General features: G+C 39.7%; 1 protein-coding gene across 5 annotated transcripts in view; it reads left to right on the top strand.

Annotated features, from left to right (window-relative positions):
• Positions 1–25788, top strand: part of RBMS3 (RNA binding motif single stranded interacting protein 3) — a 453407-nt gene that overhangs the window by 105223 nt on the left and 322396 nt on the right. For all 5 annotated transcript variants that reach the window (XM_076331139.1, XM_076331137.1, XM_076331140.1 and 2 more), the window contains exon 3: positions 19412–19470. In XM_076331139.1, coding sequence (XP_076187254.1) covers positions 19412–19470 — 59 coding nt within the window. The remainder of the gene's footprint in view (positions 1–19411; positions 19471–25788) is intronic.

Here is a 25788-nt window from a genome sequence, read left to right as displayed (position 1 = left end):
AGGCTCTGCACAGTGCATGTCTGTCAGACAAATGCCTGGTTTTGTAATGTGGGTGTTGCTCTGTGGAGGGGCCTTCATGACCATGGGACTCTTGACAGTCTGAATTTTCCAGCCCCTCAAGGTGTTCTGTAAAACTCCAATGCTCAGTTTCTACTTTCCAGTGAGGAGGCTGATTGATGTGCTGGTGGTTTGACAAAGGTTCCTTCACTGGTGTCCTATGAGTTGCTGTGTTTTATTTTAATGGGAATAGTGGCAATGAAAGTTCTGGTTATGTTTGGTTCTTCTGTTCTGAAGCTTATCCAAGTCTTTTAGATTTGTCTGCATTTTTGGTATTTGTTCTCCTAAATTCTGTGGTGTCAAGTTCAGTGGGTCTTTCTGATCTATTGTCCTTTGAAAATTGATGGCAGCAGTGGGAGAGCAGAATCGATGGCTGTTTTACATACACAGAGAGCAGAGAAGGAAGTAGGAAGTTCTCTGCCTGGGATGTGGTTTATACTCCTTAGGAGTCACCAACTTTTGGGAGAGGATGGAGACACACTGTTCATGTTCTGACATTTGTATAGCAGAAATGTTTCTGTAACCTTTCTCTAGAAGGTATGACGCAGATAATGTTCTGATCTGTTTGAGAAATACATTGTCCTAAAGCTTTGCTGGAAGGAAACAATACCAGCTATGCTTAATAAAGCCCCCCACCCCCCCACCCCTGAAACAGGAATAACCTGGGCACTGCTTCCAGATAATGGCAAGAACCTTAAAGCATGCCTGTAATTTCTATACAAGGGGAAGTGGCAGGCCAACTTTGATGGCAAAGCTATTGAATATTATCAGCACGAAAACAAAAATGTCATTGTGTTCAGCTGCTAGACTTTCCCATACCGTTCCAAACAAGCATCGACAAGAGCTCTGTGCTATGCAGCATGCAATGTCCTTCATTCCAAGTATTTGGTAACTTCCCAGAATTATTTGTGAGACAAGCGCTGCTGCTAGATTTGTGTTAAAAACTGAAAAGTCTTTAATTTTTTTAAAAGATGTTTGCTAGAGAAGGAATTTCTTAGAATTTTTGCAACTACGTCAGAGGTTTTATGTCTACTTCGTTATAAAACAGAGACAGGAAAGATGGAACGTTTTCAGCCTAATTTTTAAAAGATGTTGATCTGACAGGGATCTGAATAGGTTTTCTCTTTCTTTGGGCATGTATTTTCTGTGTCCCCATATGAGCTCCAGGGAAAGTGGAGACATCTGGATTCTGGTTCCCTTGGAAAGTACCTAGCCACAGCTCTGGGGGCAACCCCAAATAAAATAATGAAGATAACAGCAGTGTGGAAATAATAGGTCCTATTCTGAAATAAGCTCTCTGCCAACAGACACCCAGCCTCATATAAGCTTCATGGAAGCACAGCAGTCTCTTCAAATAGCAGTTGTTGCAGGATCACAGCCATGTTATTGTTTCAGTGTAATACAGGTAATAAGTGCAGCATTTATGGCTATTACTGCCTGGTGATCACATAAAAAAAAAGAAGAAAACAGACATGCTTTCCTTACTTCAGCTTCCCAGTTCAGCATTTCCATATACTCCTGGGGTTATAATCCAATTATGAAACTTCAATTATTTTCTGTAATTCACTGATTCAAAAAGAACATTAACTTTTTAGCTTCTTTATAGTAGGGAACTCGTAATTAAAAGGGATAAAATAATTCACAGATTCGTAGTATTTAAGATCCAGAAGAGACCAAGGGATGGTCTACCATTATTTTCTGGTTGATTCAGGTCCTTAAATTTCCCTTATTTCCTCCTGGACTGAATATACCAATTTATTTTGATGTAAAGAATATGTTCCAGAAAAGCACACACTCTGGATCTGAAGATATGAAAGCAACAGCAAACCTACCGCTGTTGCTAACAGTTTGTTCCTGTTCATCGCGTTCCCCGGTCAGAATTTCTGACTGACTTCCAAATCAACTTTCTGGTGTTGATTTTTACCTGTTGGTTCTTGGTGTAATCAGATTAAGGACCTTTCAGATTCTCTCCCTCTCCCCCCATCCTCCTCCCAGATGTACCTACACACTATAATCAAGTCACTTTTCAGACATTTTTCTTTAATAATCAAAATAGATGGAGCTGTTTAAGTCTCTGATTACAAGACGGTTTTCTCGAGCGTTTGGACAATTTCATCAAGGACTGCAGGGGTCATTTAAATGTTTTTAAAACTAATTATTTGAGGTTAGAAGTAATTTCCTTTTCATGTTTATGGAGATTTGTTATTATGTATAGTTTATGTAGCCATGTCTGTATGTGTCCTTAAGCGGATGAAATGTATCACTGAAACATTGATGTTCCTAAGCAGGACAAAGGATGCTCAAAAGCTGCGGTGGTGTCCTAGCAGGAGTGTAAGGAGGTGCAATGTGCGCTCTGTGGAGATCACAGTACGCTGGTACTGGCGCTATGTCAGAAGCAGAAGCTCATCTCTCCACCTCTGAGGTTTTGATTACCTTTAATTGTAAATCAGATGCCTGTCCATCCTTGGCTTTGAGTAACAAACACCCATACGATGAGAAAACTGCAGCACCCTTGAAGTTTTATTTTAAAAAGTAAGGAATTTGGATCTAAGCCATACCTAACTTAATTTGGTAGAACTTTAATTTCTCTGCTCATCTTTAATGTTTCTTGTCCCCTCTGCTTTACTTAAATCAACACCAAATTTAGGATCATCAATTAAATGGAGTATAGCTATGAAGTTTTTTAATTACTCTACAATAATTTAGCGCAAATATTTCAATATAAAGTTTATTAAGTGCCTTATGAACTGCATAACAAATTAATTCCTATCACATATACAAACATACAGTCAGTTCAAGGAGCTGAAGGGTTCCTATAGGGCAATCTCTTGACTCTCAGAATAAAATGAACTCAAAGCAATTGCTTCTAAATGGAAAGGAAAACTGATGGCTACAGTGGAACAAAATGGAATATGACCAAGTCATTGGTGGGGTTTAAATCAAAGCAGGGCAGTATACTCATGCCATGATTTTGCTCATTGCCTAACATAAGAATTAGACTAAAGACGTGGTTGGTTGCAGATCTTACAGATGTGGGAGACAGGCTATAATGATACAGCTATTAAATACTATCAGCACTTTTAGGACTTCTAGTTGTTCCATCTCTATTTTCAGCGAGTGGTAAGAAAAACCTGGCTTTGTTGTAACATGGATTTGCAATTGTTAGTTCTTGTTAGGTTCCTGCATTTGTTTGCTGGTTCTTACTACACTTAGAGAAACAAGAATTTCTCTTAATCACAAGACCACATCACTTGTCCCTGCTGTGTCCCTGCCATGCTGTTCCCATGGTACGTTGGGGACATGGGGCTGCTGTTAGGTGAGTACTAGCAGCTGAATCTCCCACTGGTGCTGGGTAAGTATAGCTCTACCAGCCAGCATACGAGGCGTTCCGTGGTGAGGAAGAGGTGGGTCAGAGTGGCAAGAAGAGTGACTAGAATACATTGCAACTCCTTGGATGATGTGGTCTATCAGTAGAGTTAGCGTGTACTGAGCCAACTACATGGAACAGACTTAAATTCCTTGTCCTCCCTCATTTTCTCCCTTGCCCCCCACCCTTGTTTTCTTCCCTAATGTAATCCTTCTCCAAAGAGGGATATTTCTGCATAGTGGTCAGGCTCACCATTTGTTTAGTAGGTGCTGGTTAGCAGTGCAAGGATATAGATGAGAAAGCTTGTGTTAAATCTCCCTTCGGAGGCTGGCCTAGAATTGTTACAACTCACATACACGTGGCATTTTAATCTCTCTGCAAAGACTCCTGAAAGGGATTTTTAAAGGACTGCACCACTAGTTAGTAGCTGTCACCAGTGTGTGAGGCGTGCTCTCAGCGGAGAATTTAGCAGCCCTCCATTGCACCTGGAGTCGAAATGTCGCCAAGTAAATATATCTCTATCTTTTCAGACTGCCAAGTCACGGCAGCACCGCACAGGACTCAGGATGTTGAGCTCGTGAGAGGGATCTCAGCACTGTCAGCAGATTCCTGGGGCTGGGCACTTTTTTTTGGCCAGGGGACCTGCTGCGGCAGGCTGTCTGGTGGGGACATCGAGGCGAGTTTGACATGCTGAGGGCTCGTGGGATTCAGGCTGTGTGCCAGCAGTAAAGTGCTCGTCGCCTCCTAACGAGGTAGCCCTCCAGTCCTGCTATCAGGAGGTCTGCAGCTGGTCTGCTTAATGGTATTTAGTAACAGTATGTGCAGTAAAGCATGGTCTCCTATTACACAGAAATCCACTAATGCTGGCATCAAGAGCGGCGGGTAATTCAATCACACCCACAAAAATGATATTAACATAACATTAAAGAGTTGTGTAGACTAGCAAAAGACAGGAAATGATGGAGTTCAGGCTTGAAACTTTATCCTTAACTCACCCATATTGTGCCGAGGTATTTGGAAATTTCCACAGAGCGTGTGATTTTATGGAACCTACAGTGGGGTGGATTATCCTGTTTGTCTGTGGAGGATTTCCTCGGTTAACATCAGCTAGCATTAGTGAGAATTATATAAAGAAATCGTGGCACAATTTACAGAGCATAGCTGGACAACGTGAGCTTTAAATATGAATTTCTTGGCTTGGGCAGTTTACCCATCCCAGCACTTCTGAAGTGCTGCATCAGGCATTAGCTGTGTTGACTTTTTTCAGACCAAGTTGCAGTTAAGTAGCTAAGCCACACTCCCAGTTTCAGAACTAATTTTTGGGGTTGGTTTTTTCCTGTTCAACAGTCACTAAAAAGATTTTGTTTCATTTTAAATTTACCTTTTGATTTAAAGATGCTGCTCCTATTGATTTGAGGTAAAGTCACTGGAACTGAGCTGAATTATACTGGCCCCATCTTTGGGCCTTATTAATATTTTTCCTCATTTTTGGTCCTGTTGAAACTAGTAATGCAACTCAGTAAGCAAGATTAGCTTCATCACATAAAAATCCTTGGTTGGAAATGGAAGAAGAAAAGGTGTTGACTACCCCATCTTCTTCCTCGTGGCTTCCAGTCCTCTGTTGCACCTCCCTGTACCAGCAGGGACAAGGGGAGGTTCTTGCAAGGACCCCATGGGTCAAGTTGGAGCAGGGAGTCAATTTACATTCTATCCACAAAATGTTTATAGAGAAGGCTTGAGCTGTTTTGTGAGTACAACACAAGTTTTATTTTACCTATTGGCATCAGAGCCAAGCAAGAGCTAAGGGAAGAATTGTCGCTCGAAGGATGGGACTTCACTGCAATCAAATGTGCGATTGCAGATCTCCCAGAGACGGTGAAGCCAGCAGGTACACTGCTTGCAAAGCAGCCAAAACAGCAAGAAGTGCAGCACCCAGATATTTTCTCATGTCTTCAGGCAGGTTTTGCAGGCTGTGCTGAAATGCATTCTGCCGTTGGATACCCTGATACCAGTGCCCAAGGAAAACCAACGTGAACTCAAGTCACATCTGATTTGCAGTTCAGTCCCATGTGGCTCTGGGAGAAAGCAAATTACATGATGGTCATTATTTGGGGGAGATTTAAAAATTTTAATCTAGTGCAGCGGAAGTGAAGAGTGACAGAAACCAGCAAGAATTATTTTACTCTCATAATAGCTCGTTTGGAGATTTTGTGTGGTATTTTCTGGAGATGATGAACTCTTGGTATGGTTAAGCTCTGAGGTTGTTCTGATTTTCCCCCTGTGCGCTTTCTGTGCTAAGGAGCTGTGGAGGAGTGCCACCGTGTCTGTCTCTGTGGTGAACAGGATGGTCATTAATGACCATGCATAGAACAGTAGGATGGCTGTATCCTAGGGGAAATCAATTTTCTATAGAGAGCCGGGCTTGTAAAGAGTAGAAAATTTCCACTGAAGGGCAGGGGGGGAAGGGGAGACAAAATTGGCAGAGCAGGGATTAAAAATACAAAGGCTTCAAAAGTGAGGGAAGACTCAAAAGGCTTTCTGTTCAAGGTGGATTTTTTTTTTCCCGTCTGTCAAAATTGAGCAGGTTTTGAACATGCTAATCTTAGAGATGGGAGAGAGAATGGCCTTCTGGAGAAGCTCTGGGATGGGGGACATGGGGAGGTTGGGGAGAAGACTGCCTGGGGTTTAGACAAATGGTGATTCTTCTAAGTGTGTTTTTCATTTAGACGGAGAACAAACATGCAGAACTGAATCAGTACTGTGCATTTAACTTCCTGAAGGAGCACCTATATTGTGGATGCTGCTGGGTTTTACAGCCATGCAGTGAAACCTGGGACTAGGTTAAGCTAGCTGAGGTAGCTCCATGCTCTCCTGCAGAACTAGCGTGACTGTGGTGTGGAAGGGTCCTTGTGTTCCTCACCGTGTGTGGGTGTAGTTGGCAATTCAGACTAGGGTCATTTTCTTCTGCCATTCTCCACTCTTACAAGTTTGTGTCTCTTCTCTGAATCACAGGGTTTCACTGCGTCACTGAGTCTCTCTCTCAACTTTGGGTAGCCCAGTGGCTATGAAAGTCCTCCCCCACACTGTAATGGTTTGCTTCCCTCTCTTCTGCTGATTTCCTGCTGCTTAAACCTTGCTGCTCCAACTTTGCAGACAGGCTGGAGAAAGCTTGTTTCCCCTAGGGTGCTGTCATTTTACTCTCATAACAGATTTTGGAAAAAAAAAAAAAAATTCACAGGGGAGATAAGGGAACTAAACTGTAACTGGTGTTAAATATCATCATTCAGATAACAGCTCTAATAAGAGTAAATTTGCTTAGACTTTGTAAGCACGTTTGTATGTTTATGTATCTTAAAAATGTAAGCAGACATAAATCTTTAAATCTCAAACAAGAGGATGATTCTTTTCTGACTCTGCTCAATATTAAAGGCTAAACCAGAGATAAGATAACATTCCCATAAACATGGAAGCTTGAACAAAGGACCTGTTGTCCTGAGAATGTGGGAATCAAAAAGAAACTGAAGTCTGAACTTAGGAAATTGTCTTACAAAATGAAACGTTGCATGTAGAGTAACATTTAATGCCTCTCAGAAATTGCAGAACAGGGGAAATCCACAGGTCTTTCTCTTGATCTCAGTGGTCTCTCGAGCAAGCCCAAAGAAATCGAAGGGTAGAGGCATCTGAGAAATGAATAGCTGGAGCGGACCTTCTCTTTTGCTTTGGCTTCTTATTCAAGATGTTGGTCTTTTGAGAACTTACTTTCTTGAACGGCAGAAAGGGAAAGGATCGGAAACTCCCATGATCTGAGTAAGTGGGAGGAAAGGGTGCAAATGCTGTTGATGAATAAGAAGTTTCAGGAATGCGTAAATACATGGCCTGATATACTGCAAGTGCTAGGTTTATGAGACTTGGCCATTGGGTGCATTCAGGACTGTCCAGAGTATGAATTCAGTTGTTCATAGTTGTAAATATTTGCAGATTATAGCTCTGTTTCTTGTAGAATGTGTCTTTGACTCCATGAAGACTATGTCCTTTTCACATTGGTTTTGTGCTTTCATTGCTTCTGATGGGATGTTCAAAAATCAGCCTGCTTGCTGCTAGAGGTGATCATTGTAAATTTTGTGTTATCAATTTTTAAACCCAGCACGTTTGGCAGATTATATTTTGGCTGCTGGAATATAATTTATCCGTATAGAATATACTTGCTGTTTGTGTGTGATAGCAGTAGTAAAGTGAGGGGTGTCAGTACTGGGGTTTTCATGAATCTTTAAATCCAGGTCTTTTTATAAAGCGGGGAATAGAACACAGGGTGGATTTGTTCATTATTATTTTATTTTATTTATTTATATATTTTCTTTGCAAGGTTGTTTTCTGGGACCCAAAACATGCAACTGCCAAGCAGTGTTTTTTCCACTAGCTGAGGATGTTCACTAATATTTGATGAAGATGTTGCCCTTGGTGTTGCCAACCCTCGGAAGTTTATTGCGAGGTTCACAATATTTGTTTCTTAAACCCTTAGATCCTGAGGCATGTGATAAGATGGGAATCTCAGCTTTCAATTTTTTTTAAAAAATGTAGGTTTCTTTCCTTTATGGCTGTAAAGAGAGGCATGAAAATACAACCCGAGTCTATCACAAAGGCTCGAAATATACGAGCAAAATAAAAGGATATCTCAAACATATTTATTTCCTAGTTATGTTTTTAATACCAGAAGTTAATTTCATAACTTTTTGGTGTATTAGTGAGCATCAGGAATTGTCAGTACTGTACTCCTTGGCCCGTTACAAGAAGAATTGTGTGTTTATCCCAGTGAATCACAGTTCTCTCTGTCTCAAAGTATGCTCAATACTCAGAATGAGGTCTCAGTTTTTCCGTGTATATCTTTATATGGTTTGAGGATTGTATCTTATTTAATTAGTTTACTTGAAGGCACCTGAAGCAAGTAATATACCAAAGTCTTTTCTTGAGGGCTCCTAAGCAACTGAAGCTAATTTGCTTCCAAATCCAGTATTACTGATCAGATTTCAAGATGTGCTCACTGTGTTTTTCAGCGAGTCCTTTGTTCCTGGGGTAAAATTTCTCAGCAGACACATAAAATATTTAAATTCTTGCTCCTTCCTCCATATCTGCCCATGTATATTTCAGAAAGGATGGGCTACATAGCACATCTTTTTTCATGGCTCTCCATCCAGGGTTCTGCCTGGCAGGATGAACCAAGTGTCCTTTTAAGGACAGAAGACACTAAGTATGTGAAGAGTGTGTTTATTTAGTGAATCCCATGGCTTATCTAACCCCTTCCTGGTCCACATTGGCTATTTCTGGGTGCAAGCTGAACCACAGCACAGCAATTGCCAAGGTTGGCTTTTCTTCTGTAGGAGACTCACAGCCAAGGTGTCCAGTGAGAGCAGCTGGCACAAAGCCTGAGTGAGGAGTTTTTGGTTGACTAAGATTTTGTTTGTCTTAGGCTCAGAAGTGCTGACTGATAAGCAGAGAGCTACAAGACGTGCTAATTATGCCGTATATCCTGCCCCTTGATGTTATCTTAAAGTGTAACTTCAACGCTCAAAGACAGAAAATAATGAGGCAGTTGCTCCGTTGGTGTAAATTGGGGCAGCCCATTGGACCCAGGAGGGCGGCACCGCATTTCTGGAAACCAGGAGCCTGATCCAAAGCACAGTTTTTAATAAGCTCTCCCTCTCCAAAGATATTTACCAGCCTGACACAGTGAGGCAAATACATTCAATTATGTCCATCTTTCTTTGGGCAATAAAGAACGAAGAATTATTTATATAATAGACCAGGACTCTAAACTAAATATCTTTTTAAACCTGTAAATGTGTTTTTGTAACAGGTGACTTCATTTAATGCTGTATTTACTTGCAGTTTTTAAAGCAGTTTGAAAACATAAAAATTAACACACAGTTCATAAATTATGTATCTATATTGCATGCTGGGCAGCTTCACCTAGTTTGAATTTTATTGTTGACAAAGCTATCGCTTAAGAGAAGGTTTTGGAGAATACCTGCTTTGGGACCCTGGCCTGGGAGTTGTGGTGAGTTACCAGCAAGAACAGATTTGTCCTCTTAAAAGTAATTACTGTAGTAGTTATGGGCCTTGCACTGAGGAAACCAAAGCACTCGCTGACTGGAAACATGCACTTGCGTGTCCTGTGTGTAAGTCTGTTTACTCTATCGGGGCTGTAGGGAGGACTTTCCACAATGAACAAGCGCATTAATTTATGAGCCTACAAACTTGCTTTAACCTTGAGAAACGCGGATTGTCTTGTTTAAGTTCAACTGGGCTTCTTACATGCCTGAAGTTGTATATGTGCATGAGTATTTAAAAATGTCGTGGACAAATAGCTTATTGAATCCATTTCCACACCCTCTCCTGAGGCTGTCTTTATGTTACAGAGTTGCCTGAATAAATGGACTAAAAAATCTTTGCTTTTAAAAATATACTTGGTGGAGTTAAATAAAATTCAAAGAAACTCAAAACCAGAGGTATTCTGTCCCGGACCTGGGCAAGTAGCGTGAACTTTTGTCCATGCAATTATAAAAATCCAAACCCACACTCTTGTTGTTTCTCCTTGAAAATTTCAGGCAGAGAAAAATGTGCTCCTCTGCATCACTTTTGTCAAAGTTCGGCCTTTGGAAAATGAATACAACTGTGACATTCCAGCCCTGGAAATAAAAGGATTGAAATAAATATATTGAAGAAAAAGAAGCAATTCTGTGATGTAGTTCCTGAAATGTGTATTTTGCAATGTAAAAATCCTGAGAAAGAGTTCCTCTCAAAACTACGTTGTTTCCAAAGACATCCCAAGTACCTGGATTTTTCTAATTTGTAAATAATGAAATGGGAGCTCTGTGAACTCAAGAAGTCTCACTCACACATTTGATTCAAATGGCCTCTGTGTGAACTCTAGAAAATGTTTTAGCTTTAAATTATCAGTTTGAGTTCACAGTCCCTGGTGGTAGCTGGAGTTCTTGCTTTTTTCTTAATTCCTTTTCTTTTTAATTCCTTTTCTTGGTTATCATTGGAGAGGAACCATCTGATTGAGACATATATATATGTGTGTGTATATATATATTTTAGAATGTGTTGCAGTCATTGAATTCTTTTAAGAGTCACTTGTTTTAGTGAAATGTCAGAAAATCTGCACAAACTGAACGCTCAGAGTTCCCTTGAATAATGAGGCTATTGTTAAATGATTGAATACTTTAGAGATTAATATCATGGTATGCTGGCATACTTGTTCATACCAACTGTAATTTAGCAATGAATCCTCCATAAGTAAGCCAGACTGTGAATGAGAAATCGCGTACAAGACAGCACAGCATGCAAGAACATACAAAGTAAATAAATTCTACACACAGGAATGATGTGTTGGGGGGGGGGGTATTTCCACAATATCTGAGGTAATTGAATTGTTGGATAGAGGAGATTCTTCAAGTTTGAAGATCTGCTTAATTTTTTCTTACAATGCCAACGAGCAATGTCTTTATATTAGAAAAGATAGGTTTTGGATTTTTTTTTTTATTCTCCCCCTCCCCCCCGTTCTTTGAAAATTAGAGTATGCCTGGCATTGTCATTTGTGACAGGCTACAGTAAACCACATCTCATTCTGTGAAGGGTTTCAGATCCCTACACTATCTTCCCAATAATGCATCCTATCATTATACAGAAAATTTAGCGGCACTGCTGAGTGTCTGCAAACAAAAGTTGCATTTTATTTTTTTAAGACATCTGAATTCTTGCAAATATGGAATAATTAGTAGTTGAAGATTTAATGATGGCCCAGAAGGAGGACTGAAGTGTTCTGCATGAAATCATAGTTATTAATTTGTGCATGAATTTCGTTTTCCGTACTTAATTTAGCAACTGTAGAATATTTTGCTAATTAATTATTAACACTGGTTATTTGTCATGGCAGAACTGTGAGGAAAAAACATAGCTTTCTATCAAAGCAAAAATATAAATGTCAGAACTTTAATTTAAATATGATATACAATAATGTAATCATGTTTTAAATAGTCTTAAATAGCTTCAATATTCAAACATACAGATATAATATGAATATAATATATAGCACTAATTCAGAATAAACAGCGTTTAGAATAAAAACTGCAGCCAAGAGCCAAGTGTCTTACTTGCAACAAACTGGGGAAAAAGACTGTAAAATGTCAGGCTTTTATGGGGAGTGCCACTTTAGTAAGTGGCATTTTATTCTGTCTTGGGTATCAAGAGTGTGACAAATCTGTAGCCTTATTATAAGTGCTGTGAATAGGATTTGAGCTTGTACCTACTGAAGGCAATGAAAAAAATGCTTTTGATTTCTGCAAGTGTTGGATCAAGCCACTTAATTTCATTTACATGCAGACAAAAAAATTTTTTATTTTGGCAAGGAAAGGAACAAGGCTACAGGAAAAGTTACCTTTGAACTACTAAGGTGATATACTTCTTACAGGTCTGAAAGTTCAAGTTCTTTCTGTTTCCAGAAATTCAGTATCTGTTTAAATTTCACTTACTTTAACTTCTGTTTTACCTGGCTTAATTTCCCAAGTACTGAAAACAATTACAGTAAGTCTCCAGAGCCTGTACACTTTCATATGGGACTAAGTATATAAATGCAGATTAGTTTGAACAGGAAATATGACTCTCTTTCTTGGTAAATATCTGCGTTGTCTTGTAAATACATTTCTAACTTGAATGTGAGATGCCTCTATCGTTTTAGTGAAGGTGAGATGCATTCCTGTGCTTTAATAGCAGTAGATTTTAGGGACATTTTGAAAGGAAGGCTAGCATTTTAACAGTGGAGGGATTTTTTGGTTGTAGGTGTTTCTACGCACATTTTAAGAGGTTTCTTTACAGTATTCTCTGCCCTAGGTTGTTGAAATTTTACAAGAAGCAAACTTTGCTAAAACTACCAAGTTTTCCATATTCTTCAATAAGGAGCACCAAAGGATCTAATACAGTTGCTCCGGGGCTGTACTAGAGCCCCATGATTTGAGCTAAATGGTGCTTGCATCTTCTCCTGAAAAGCAGCATTTCTGAATATGAACTGTAAATGCAGTGTAAAGTAAATGGCATGATCCATAATCTGAAATAGCCTTTTAGGTTCTTTCCTTCTAACATGGAGCTGTTATTCAGGAGAATGGTATGATCTTGGGTTTTATTTGTCTAAAGCAATAATAGTGTTCATAGACATGTGCATATAGATTTTTTTTTGTAGCTTTTTTTCTCTCATACGTCTCAAAAATATATTTTCAGTGGATATGGGGTGATGGTGAATAATAGGCCCATGTATGAATCAAATCACTACACCCTTAGTAGTAAATATCTGTACCGGAAGATATTCTTGAATATGTATACATTCTTTCAGTGGTTCATCAGCTTGCATTCTCTTGAAAATTCACTTCTCATAGATGCTACAATATTCATTACTGTCTGCTTAAAACTGGGCTCTTAACTGCGTTGTTAGGAACAGAAATACATGGTCTGAGTTTCAAAACTGCTGAGCAACACCTGCCCGTACAGAATTCAGTACTGATGACTCAGGAGCCCTTCTGAAAGTTCAGGGCTGTTTTAGATGTACGACCAAAGGATTTAAGAGGCCCCCCTCCCTTTTTCTGTGGTGTTTTTGAAACTCTTAGACAAGTTGTTACTCTAAATTGCTGTACTAACTTGTATTATATTTAGCGAAGGAATGATCTTTGTAAACTTGACAGCCAGACTGAAGTAAGTAGAGAAGACAGAGCAGCTGAATTTTAAACTCTTAGAGAAGTACGGTCTTGTTAATCCATTACACCATAGGTTCCTTGCAACTACCTCCTTCTGTTTGTTCCCCAAGCCATGTGAAAATAAAAGGTGTGCTGAATGGCATGAATTTCATGGTTGTATTTGTATGTGAATAAAAGAGTTTAGTCTTAACTTTTCCTTTTTAAATTAAAAATAATATACAGAGAAACAATAACAAAGAAGCTCAGTCTTTGTTAATGGATAGAAGTAATGTGTTGTATTTTTGAGAAAAAATACAAGCATTGAAAATGTCATGCAGTAGATGAAATGCCCAGAAATGATCATGCAAATCAGAACTTTCTTTCTGAGTGAATTTCCCTTTTGCGTGTATTTGGATGTCTTAGGTTCATGTGGCAGTGTATTGTAGGAATAACATCTCTCTGAGAAACCCAGCAGCAGTTCCTTCTGTACTTTAGGCTTTCATAATGCGGGTTTTTTCTTTTTCTTCCTGAAATCCATGATTTGCCTAATAGAGTCTGCTTTAAACAAAATAAACCCAGTTATGCTATTTATATATTAATTCACAAGAATGAAAGAGCCTTACAGTTGCTTATCTAAATTCAATTACTGCTGGTCAAATTCATCCCAGTACAAAAGTTCCCGAGATAAAAGCATATATTACCTAAATGCCCAGAAATGCAGACTGTTTTCAGTTGGGTGAATTGTGCTCTGAGCAATGCATGAGGCCTTGAGTGAACCCTAACGCTGGGGATATGATTATTAAGCTCTCAACTTGGAAATTACAAGGTAACTCCATTGGTTTAACTAAGCAAGGAAGAATTCTGTACACTGGTTACTTGGGTTTAAATCCCAAGTTTCACATTTGTTTAACACATACAGGCAGTAACTGGAATTGGGCAAAAGCTGTGTTTTGTACAAGTCTGTGCACCTACCACCTTGTAGATGAGGATGGCAGTGTACGTGTAGCACCGAGTTGGGCGAGCGGTAAGAGGCTTGGCCTGTCCGCTCCGACGGCTGTTTTGCATTACAGGATTAGCCGCAGCCAGCCCGAAGGCTGGCTTGAAGGACAAAATAAGATGTAACTATCCCAGAGGCTTTTGTTTTCCGTAATGCCATGGAAAAGCTGAAAAGTTTGAGTGGCCACAACCAGACCGGTCTCCCAGGAAATCGCTTCTTTGACCCAGCAGCTCTTGTTGGTGGCTGTCCCTCAGCAGGCTTCCCACCTTGGGGTATTGCCTGCCAGCAGCGGGGGGGGGGTGGCGGTGCCTGGTTCCTCTGCCTTGAGCTAGTCCCCGGCTGAATCTCACTTCCCTCCTAATGCTGGTTGCCCACTTGCCTTCCCCTGCACCCCTGGCTTCCCTCAGGCAGAAGCAGAAATTGCTTGAATCCTTTGTGTGCCGTGAGATAGCAAATTCCCGTCAGTTTGGGATCGGTGTGGGCTGTGGGAAAGGTTCCCGCATCTTGCAAAGTGGTATCACTGAAGTGCTTCCTTCAGGAACTGTCTCCATTTTAACAGCAGTTATCAAATAACTTCCTGGGAACGACCGGGTTGAGCTTTGTCTGCAGTGTAAGTGCTGATCGACTGCCTGCCTGCAAGCTCTTGATCTATCGATACTGCAACTTTGATGTACGTTAAGGGTTTATTCTGCATTGCTTGCATCTTTCCCAAGTCTGCTGAGTAGTCAGAAAATGTGGGGTGCAGTGGGATGGGGCTCTTGAGAGTGTTTTTGACATAGCTCTGTAGCTGGGACTGAGCAGGGAGACTGTTTCGCTGTGCACAGCACTGTGGGGTCTTCCCTTAGTTCTACCCTCCGTGTCCGTGTGACATGGTGTGTGTTACTGCCGTTTATAAGTGAAGTGGTTTTAAATGACCTTTGTATTTTAATAGTGGATATCAGATGACTTGAACAGTTTCACCCCAAACTGATACATGTAAAGAGAAGGTAAAAATGTTTATGTTTGTAAGAAGGTATTTCTGCCCCCAAATTAATGTTCTCTTGGAATGTAGGAACAGCTGGGCTGGGTCAGACAGGAATTTGTTTCAGCAGCTGTGGAGGTGCCTGGTGTTAAAACAGGGACAACACGCGATGATACTACTCTGGTATCCTCCCCTCTCCCAGTTTCTGGCAGTATGTGACTTCCAGGGCCACAAATGTGTCTTTGCTTTTAATTTTGTGACAGATTTTCCATCCTAGAAGTTGTCTGATAGTTTTTTGTAGAGGTGCGCTTTGTGGGGCATCAGCGTGGGTTGTGGCAATGAGTTCCACAAGTAACTCTCCGTTCTGGGGAAGTACCACCTTCTGCAGTTTTTAAACAGTATATTTTCTTGTCAGTCCTCACGTATTATGAGAAACAGTGAAGACGACTAGTCACCATCTCACTGCATGGGTCCTTCTTTAATGAGCTGAAGTCCTAGTCTGTGTAGTTGCTCCTGACATGGAAGCTCTTTCAAATATCTGACAACCTGGTTTTAAATGAAGATTATTACATGAAAAACATTAAAAGCATAATTGAATATAAGGGATTAAAATGATTTTAAAAAATGCATGTAAACAATTGTGCTTACTATGCATTTAGATATCACTTCAGGAAGAATGTAATGAAAAACAGCACATGTATGTTTGGAAATCTTTTGAAGAGCGATTTCAGTTCAGATGTTCAGTAGACACATTCTTGAGGGTAGCCATCTCACAGATTGATTACATCTATTCCCTTGGTACTGTGATGCAGTAGGTTATCCTTAATGATACAGTCATTATGTTGAAGGGTTGGTAATAAGGCATTGAGATGAACTCAATTCCACAATTATCTTTTTCTGACTGGAATTTTTGGTTCAAAATCTTAGAAAGAATACCTCCATGCACTGTAACTCAGGAGGAAATTAAACAGTGCTCATGTTTTCTCATGACAAGCAAACCATGCCTGGTATTTTTTTACATTAATGATATCAGTAGTTTGTAGAACAGAGGTGTGCAGGCTATTGAATTTTATAGTAGTTTCCATTTAAATATAAGAAAACAAGAGGCCAGCTCTTGTGATGCACCTTATCCTTATTTCTGTGGGCGTTTCCATTGAAGAATACATTTTTGGTACTTCTGGGTGAATCAAATCACAATTAAAGGTCTCATAGACAGAAAACCAAACAACTTTGGAGAGGGAGACATAACTTGATACTGCTCTTCACACATGCAAGAAAGAAATATGACTGCATTTGTAGGAACAAAATACCTTCCTGATTTCATGCAGCACACAAACTAACATCCTTCATCAGAACTGATGTTCTGATTACTGTAAAATAATTACTTGAAATATGTAGGAAAACAGTGTCAAAATTAATTCCAATTACTTTCTTGTGGTAGTGCTCAAGGTTTATAGCAGTAGATTAAATCGCCTGCATATGGCTAATTGCCTATAACAGTGTTTGTTATTGTGGTGCTTCTTACCACTCTGATGTCTGTTTTTGCAAACGTGAAGGTGTGCACGTAACTACGTGCTGGAGGAAACCTCTTCTGAACTGAACAGAATTACTTCTGTGAGTAAAATCTCTAGTGTAACCAAGTGTTTGCAGGATCACAGTATGTAGCAAATAACTCTGGGAAATCTGTAATAAAAGCAGGGGAACCACAAATGCCTGTCTCTACTGGCAAGAAATGTTAAGTTTTAGCTCTCACATGACTTGGATGAAACAACATATCAATTCATTAGGAGTGGCTGGACTGAAATGGAGGCTGGGTGTTAGTTTTTGTTGGCGGAAGTTTAGGTAGGGGTTGTGTTTTATTTGAGGTTGTTGTGGGTTAGCCGCTGATTTTTGTTGGATTCTTTTTCCATATATCTGTCAGAGGCCCTTTACTGTACAAGATAGGCATGTTCTTGCATGTTTTTCATGTATTAGATTTTAAATCTAAATAAATCAAATAAATGAAGATGCACCGCACGGGCCAAATTTCCTGCTGGGTAAGTTGGCCCACTGAACGACCATAAATCACACTGGCAGAGAGTTTGGCTTTGCCTTCTTAGGATATGTGCTCTGATGTCTTTGAGGCCAAAGTCAACTTCAGGTATTACCATGAAGAATTATAAAATTAAGTGGAACGTAAGTGAGTATAAAGGCCCCAATTCTGGAAACACCTGAGGTTAGAAAAGCATGTGATCTCATGGATAACATTAAATCTGTTACGTATGTGTTTGGAGTGGAGCCAGCTATGGCAAAATAGACATACAACTACCTGCCCATGTACCCATCATGGTACAATGGAGTACGCCTGCCTTCAGAGCACAAAATACTGCCTGTCTACAGAGCCAGCAAGAAAAATGGTGTGTGGAGAGGAGGAAGGCTTGTGCAATTTTTTTTGGTTCCTAAAAGATGGCTGAATTGGGGCTCAACTTAGACTGCAAAAAATGTTAATGCCTTTAGGTCAGTTTGCCCTCCTTCTGACTGGTTTCAGTCTGAAATAAAACGAAGCAAAGTGTGTTTTTCCTCCCCAAAATGAAAATCAAATGGAAACAAATGCTCTTGCGGGTTCTTAGGGAAAGGAAAAACAGTGAAAATGGAAATTCTCACTTTGCGTCAGTCATGAAAACAGACTAAAGAGAGATGGAGAGATAGTGGCCTTTATCTAAAGCTGAGTGGTTACGTGTCACTCACAGTGTGGAAACTTCAGTTGAGAACTTTGTCAGGCACAAAATTGCCTCAAATCTTCTTTGCTAGTAACGAAGAGTATGTTTAGGCAGGCTGTTCCCAGTCCTTCCTGTTGGTGCTACTCCCCCTTCATGAGGTATTTAAGTGTTTTCTGGGTCCCAGACTGAAAACCAGAGGTCCCTTTTTCCCTACGAGTGATTCCCTCTGGCTCCCTGTCTTTTTTTTTGTCTTTTTGTCTTTTTTTCTTTTTTTTCTGGTTTACTGGGTATGTTTACAGACTGGTAGGACAGAGAAGAGCACAGCCTTGAAAATGTAGTACAGTGCTCTAGCTGCCCTTAGAGTCCTTTTCTGTATAGTAGGAGACATGGGTTTTCTCCTGAGGCAGAGAAGGGAATAGCAGCAAGGTCTTCCACATCCTGATTTCTGGACTTCAAGTAGAATTCACTAACACCAAATTTATATTGTTAATAAAGATTAACCAAATAAAATTTGTTCTGCCATATGTTTCAGTGGTTTATAATTGATGAACTGTTGGTTATTTTGCATGGGTGTTGCTTTGCCATTAGAAGATAAAATTTTATTAGAATCTTTTATGGTACTATGTCCTTCATTGATGGCAAAAGTTGTGTTCCATGGAAAAGTCTTCCAAATGAAAGCCCAATTTATCAGAGTACCAGTAGTGCTTTTTTAAAAAAAATCTGTGAAAGGTCATTTTAGAGGAAGTTCTCTTTAGTGAAACAGAGACCAAGACATATCAGTGACTTGAGAAATAAAATTACTTTCCTTATTCTCCTGAAGTCTTATATTCAGCAATAAATGGCCATCTTCTGTGATGTTTCACTGGGGTTTTGTGATACTTACTATGAAGTCTGCATTTCTAGTCTTAACCTCTGTGAGGTAAAGACATACCTATTTGATGGTATGCACCAAGTCGTAGCTCTGCAAATTCCCTCTTCATCATGCTAAGTCTATCAAGTTGCAGTGCAGTGCCGTGCTGTCTATGGGAGGCAACATAAATTCAAATAAGTATTAACATTCATCTTGGAAAGAGCTAGGAGATGCACCTAAACCTCAAAGCTTCTGTTTACCTAAAACAGAAGTTTAGAGTGTATATGCATGGATGCACACATGAGCACAGTTGTGTGTGCATGCATGTAAACAAATGACCATACCTCCTGCATTTTTGTTAATCCTGTAGGAATCTGGTCCATCTGTATTAAAACAAACCTTGTTTGGCAGGTAAAAATGAAAAAAATATTTTTAAGCAAACCTAATTTATTTAACCAAAGAAACCTCTTTACTAGTGCTAATGTCCTAAAATTCTTGCTATAATTGGCATTTATGCTGGCAGTGGCACACGGTGACCAGAGGTGGACAGGGTGTGTCAAATGACCAGTGCTTTTCAGGTGAACTCAAAAGGTGTGTGTTGAACTTCAGTAGCAGAAGGAACCTCTCCAGGAGTATCAGGAAAACATTTTTCAAGAGCACTAGATCTCTTCCCAGTATGTGTGTTATATGTGTGCAAAAACAGCTATGTACATTATGAAAGTATAATAACATGTATTTCTGTTTTTTTTTCTCCATAGGTATGGGAAAATTGTATCCACAAAGGCAATTCTTGACAAAAACACAAATCAGTGCAAAGGTACGTGCAAAACGTCCACCCTGTGAGTTCATTGTCTATTTGAATGATTGACTGGTGGCTTGACTGCCAAGGCTTTTGCTCCAACTGTGCAATCAACATAATGTATGGTATATTACAAACATATTTAATAATGCCAAAGCTTTGAGTTGTGTTTCCAGTAACATTGCTCATTAATTTTTTTCATTAACAAACAAAATGAAAATCACAAATCAGAACAAGTATCAAATTGCTTCGGCAGAAAAGTAAATTACCTTCTAACCACATAGTGCCGTCTGATTTGAATGATATCATCAGTGATGCAAATTGATTTCCTATATAAAAATGAGAAATCTTTGGGAAAAGTTTCCCAAGCAAAACCTGGTTTAATTTTTCTATTTTTGTGAAGTCTTGGCCTATGCTATTGGAAGAAGAAAATACTCTTTGACAGGAATAGATCCACAAGTTGTGATACCAAGATACAAAAATGATTCCTCTTCCATTTTTATGTTCTCAATTTATCTGCTAATGTATGAAAACATTTTTTTAGTGAAATATAGCATGTTTCATGTATGTGTGTATAGCTATATTTGCCTAGATAAACATTGACTAACATGTCTAGTAGTATCTCAGGACTAGAACTGTTACTCATTTAGCAGTGTGAAGAGCCATCAAGTCTATGAGGGAGAAGCTCTGCTTTAAAATGACTCTAACTTTACACTAGTGGTATACAGAATCCTTTTGGAGTAATAAGATCTATTAGAGTGGATTCTTCTGATAAGAAGCACATTCTGGACAGCATACTAACTCTGTACTAGTTAGTAAAAAGAATTCTTGCAGTACAGGAATATCTCACAAGTGGCCAGATAGGGTGTGAAGAGAAGAAGCAGAGGAAAACGTTTGGGGAAATTACGAGATGGGGCAAAATTCTGCCATCTGTACCAAAGATGTTCTTGCAGTTTGTAGAAGTGTGTGCCTTTACCTATTGCTTGCCACAACAGCATTCATTAGCCATTCAAGAGAAGAGTAGGCTGTAAGACTGTAGTTCTAGTCTTAGAAAACTCCACCAACCCGATCGGCCATGGGCCATCATCAGAAGTGGCACTGCCATGCATTTGCTTTTGCCTGGATGTGCTTTTCCTTTACGTGGAGCACTGTTCTGGCAGACTTCTGATAACATCGCTCTGTCTGTATTTCTTTGAATATTACACCAGGAACAATACCTGGTTCATTTTTTGGGTTGGCTTTTTTTTTTTTGTTTGTTTTGATTGTATTATGAAGGAATACCCTTGTGGGAAGATGGGCTGGGCCAAGTGCAGAAAGCCCTGGAAGAGTGGCCAGGGAGGCACAGAGGTGAGTGCTGCAGTTTCAAAGCCAGGAGGTGATGGACATGCATGACGCTGACTGCTGCATGGCCAGGAGACTTGAATTTTGGAGGCAAGGTGCAGTGTGGGGAGCTGTAGGGAGAGGGGCACTTGCAGCATGATGGGGCTACAAAGGGACTGAGTGGATCGAATGGGCTCCGAGCTGGTTCAACAAGGAGGAAGAGTGCTGTGGTGGGATAGGAAGGGCTTTGGGGTAGGAGCACTTGGGGATAGGGCTCTGGAGCAGGAAGAAGTTGGGGCTTAGGCCTAGGAGAGCTGGAGGGGCCTGAGCTGCTGATGTGAGGGATGAGAAATAGGAAGTCTGTGATCAGGTAGGTTGGGGTTACCCTGGGGCCACTCTTCACTGTCTTACACTCCAACTAAAACCTTCCTTTGGGGACGCGGACATGTAGGTCCATCTGAGGGTCCAGGGTTCAAGTCCCTGTTCGGGCGCCAAAAAGGACTGTTGTGGTTTAACCTCAGTCGGCAACTGAGTACCACACAGCCATTCAAGACTGAGGTGTTCTCTGTTCTCTCATGTGTCAACTCCATCCTTTTTTCATCTTTTTTCTGAAATTTGTCCATCTGAAATGGCAGATACAAATCAAGCAGATGGAGTTGGATTTGAACTGGGCTGTATGTTGAATAATGAGATGAAGTCCATGGGAGAGAGAAATGTATTTGTCTCTGCTAATCTTGGTTGTCTGAGACCACTGTGTTGTCAGTGTAGATGCTTCAGCTGGGTGCCTAAAAGTTGGTGGAGAGAATCTGGGGGAAGCATGCTCGATGATTGTACTTAACTTCTTGTTTTGTTTTTAAATGCATGTTTGACTGGTAACCACTCCACAAACGTGCCATGTGATCAGAACTTCCTTCCGTTCCTACCTACCTTGCCAGCGGTAAACAAGGAAAGGAATGGACCTGTTTGCAAAACACAAAATGTGAAGTGAAAAGATTGTAAAGAATATGAATGGTAGAATTTCGAGAAAGAAAAACATCTTGGTTTGGTGTTCTTCGTATTGTAGTTAGCTTTGAGATTATTGTAGTGGGGGCCATATAACAGTGAGTTGGAATTTTGTAAAAGTTTGCTTTTATGCTGTTGTATTACACTGTAGGGCAGAGATACTTATTTGTATTTTCAAAGATGGATCTTTATGACATAAGTGGTGCCATTAAAAGATCATAAACATAATTGGATTTATTAACAGTATACTTCGTGGCATAAAAAGAATAGATGTTTTGCTGCTTTAAATGCTAGGTACAATCTCCTTCCTCTTCAGTAAGGCTGCCAAAAAAAAAAAGCTTCCCAGGAATCAGAAGTGGAAGGGACCTGAAGAGGTCAGCTGGTCCATTCCTCTGCCTTGGGGCAGGATCAGCTCTAACCCACTGCTGAGGGGTGTTTCTGTAACCTGCGCTCAAAGGCCTCCAGTGGTGGAGATTCCTCGAGCTCCTCAGGCAATCTGTGACAGCGCTCCCTCTCCTCGCTATAATGAAGCGTTTCCTAACGTCTAACCCAAATCTCCCTTGATGCAATTTAAGCCTATTGCTTCTTTTCTTATCCCCAGTGGACACGCAGAACAGTTTATTCCTTTCCTATTTGCAGCAAACATACATATTTGAAGACTGCTATGCGTCTGCCGTATCTTTTCCTTAGACTAAGCACTGGTCCTTTCACTTTTTCCTTAAAGGCAATTTGTTTTAAGTTTCTGATTATATTTCACTTCGCTGGTCTCTCTAATTAGCTCACTTCTTACTTGAAGACCTTAGAGCCGTGCACAGGATATCAGGCGGCCTAAAACTTACCGTTTTAAATAGTGTGGAGAGGTTATTTCATTTGTCTTCTCTGTGATCACATGACTCTCCTCTTTGTTGATATATCTATGTAAATAACTATGTGTATTTAAAATGTAGATACGTTTCTGAGGCATAGGGTGTTGCATGAGAACAACAGTGCCGATTTATGCTAAGAGATTCTCTGCAGTCCCCGGTTCTGTTATTCTTTTCTGCAGCGCTGCTGCCAGCCAGGCATTCCTTATTGTGTGCTCTGCTTTGTGCTGTTGATTATTCCCTCCTAAGGCTAGTACTTTTCATTTGTCTGTATTGAATTTTATCCTGTTTTTTTCCTGGCTACTCCTTAATTTGCTAAGATTATTCTCAAATCTTAAGACTCCAGAGTGCTTGCAGCACTTACCTCTTTAGTATCCTCTTTTCAGTTAATAAATGATTTCTCTAATCCACTGGACAAGATAATTTGGAAAAGACTGAATAATAACAGACCTGGGGAAGACTTCTGAGGAAACCCTCTCAGTACACCAGGTAGTGCAACACTGAGCCATTGAGAAATTCTTTTTTAAATTGGATCTGCTAATCAGTTTGGCACCTATATCACAGCAGTTTTAGCTAGATCGTATTTCTCCCATCTGCTCAAGTTATGAGAGACTTATAGTTAAACTAATGGTTTAACTAAAGGTTTAACTAAAGGTTTAACTAAAGGTTTAACTAAAATATATAGTACTTTTACTGGTACTAAAGGTTTAACTAAAATATATAGTACTTACCTATCCATAAGACTAGTTACCTACTTCTAGATGGAAGTATGATATGACATTATTTATTCTTGCTAAATCCATGCTGCATGGTACTAATCACCTTTGAAAGTCTGTGAATGGATTTATATGACTATTTGCTCTAAGATTTTTCCTGAAGTTGAAAGTCTCTCTAATACACTGGGACCTACGTCCATTCCTTTAAAAAAAACCAAACAAACAAAAGGCAAAAAAACAGGCAATTTTTTTGCTTCTTTCCAGTCTTCTGGATCTCGCTCACCTTCTGCAAAGTATGAGATATCTTGTTAAATGAACACATCATCCTGTGATGTGTATCCAATGCAGTAGGGTGGATTAAATTGAGGAGATGATAGAAGAAGTTATCACATGATCGGAGATTCAGAATCTATTTCAGTGTCATTTGTGTGTTGACCAAGGTATAGGGTGGAGCTGAAAGTGAAAATGGTTAATATAGCAAAGAAATTATTTCAAATACCCTGTGTATTTCAAATACCCCATGTAACAGCAGATCTGTTAAAATAGGTTACTGCTTAGCAAGAAGTGTTAGGTTTCCTCTTGGAAAAATGAAGAAAAGACTCTGCAATAGACTTGAAGTAATTCTTCAGTATTCCTCAGATTTTTAAAAATATACCCACTACATTCCTGTCATGCTAAGGAGTAGTGTTATCTGAGGATTTCTCCCTGCTATGAATTAAGCAGTCGAGTCTAAAGTAATCATATATGCTGCAAGGGAGTTCACTAGGGAAACCTTTTGACGTAACCTCTCATTTTCAGATTGCTCTTTGTTGGTGGCATAACTGCTAAGTGAGGTAGAGGAGAAGCAACAATCACCCTGTAATAGAACAATATATAAAACAAAATAAGCACAGTCATGACAAAATGGCCAGAAATCACTGAACAAAGCAGGGAACAATCACATATGGAGAATAATGAAAAACAGACACATGATTCATTCAGATGTTCAAACACACCCTAATGAACAAGTCGGAGAGTTTTGGCTGCTTTTGCTTTTTCCTTTCCCTCCCCTCTTTCCCTCTCCCCCTTGCGCATTTCCCTTCTGGGTCTACTGTATTTGCTAATTTAAAAAGTAGGGGAAATGAAATAAAAGAAACCATTCAAGAGAAGCGTTAATCTGAAACGTGTAGCCTCTTCTCTTTCCAGCCCTTGCCCCCCGCCCTCTCCAGACTGGCTTGCCTTTGATAGACCTACGTGCTTAGAGCCGAGGGAATGAGTAATGGTTGTTTCACAGTACAGTTTCCATACCTCATAGCAATGGAATACAGAACAGTTAATCTGCCAAATACACAAGCCCATTTCTTAGAGTATGAATTACTGTCATCTGCATCTGCCCTTGCAGACACTTTAATTGCATGCATGCAGATTTACTTCCTGGTTTAATCAGGAGCTCATATGATTTTGAGCATTTTGCTAGGACCTTAGAAGATGAGTGCGGGAGAATGACTGAAAGTCCGAAATCCCACCTGTGGGAATTTTTTTAATAAATAAAACCTATGAATCACGGTAATGTGTAGGAGACAAACACTTCAACTGCATATTCTTCATTTTATGTATATTTTTTCAAACTGTGCGTGACGTGATTTGTTGAATAGCGGTGTTTGTGTTAGGAGAGAAATGTGCCTAACATGATGAGGGGAACTATAGAGACTCTATTTATAATTTTAATATTTCATTATGACATTTTTCTTGTTGAGAAATGTTAGCAATGATCTATTCACTTTTAAAATACGAAAACTGGGGATGCAGATATGCGGTCATTAGGATTGCAGTGGGTTTATGGTAAAAAATTGCATGAGGTCATCTGTGTTAACCCACCATATATCACATACAATTTTATTTCTCCAGTTGCCTTGCTGTTTTTAGACCAGGACTTAAAATTTACCATGACCTATTTTATAAATTGAGAGTTTATTTGTGTAACAAAAATGGGATAACTGGAGGCTTACTGTAAGTGTTGGAGATAATTGGAATGGCATGATAAAGTGGTGCTTCACATCTCCCAAAAGGAGTCTGTCGTGCCTTGTGTCAGTGGTGTTACTCATCTGCTTAAGTTCACCAGCATCCCTAAGTACCCTAATGCATTGGAGCTTAATGAGCTGGCGGCTTCTGCTCTGGTGTTCTGATAAACAAAGCTTACAAGCGTATAGTAGATATACCTTGGTGTGTATGTTAGACAAAATACTTTTGTAACTTTAAATTTTAGAAAGTAATTTTTTTTGCACATATTCTATGAAGACTAAAGGTTATTTGTGATCATATGAAATTATGCATTTTTACTTTATTAATTCCTATTCCTATTATACTTGAGATGGCACAATGTGGTTGTGACTAGCAACATGAAGCAAGTCTATGTAAAATAATAAGCTAGTGAAGAAAGAGCTAAGCTGCATAGA

The sequence above is a fragment of the Aptenodytes patagonicus genome, chromosome 2 (genome assembly GCF_965638725.1).
Source record: "Aptenodytes patagonicus chromosome 2, bAptPat1.pri.cur, whole genome shotgun sequence".
In the NCBI taxonomy this organism is placed as follows: Eukaryota; Metazoa; Chordata; class Aves; order Sphenisciformes; family Spheniscidae; genus Aptenodytes; species Aptenodytes patagonicus.
Note: the sequence above shows the minus strand (reverse complement) of the source record. Positions and strands in the feature narration are given on the sequence as shown.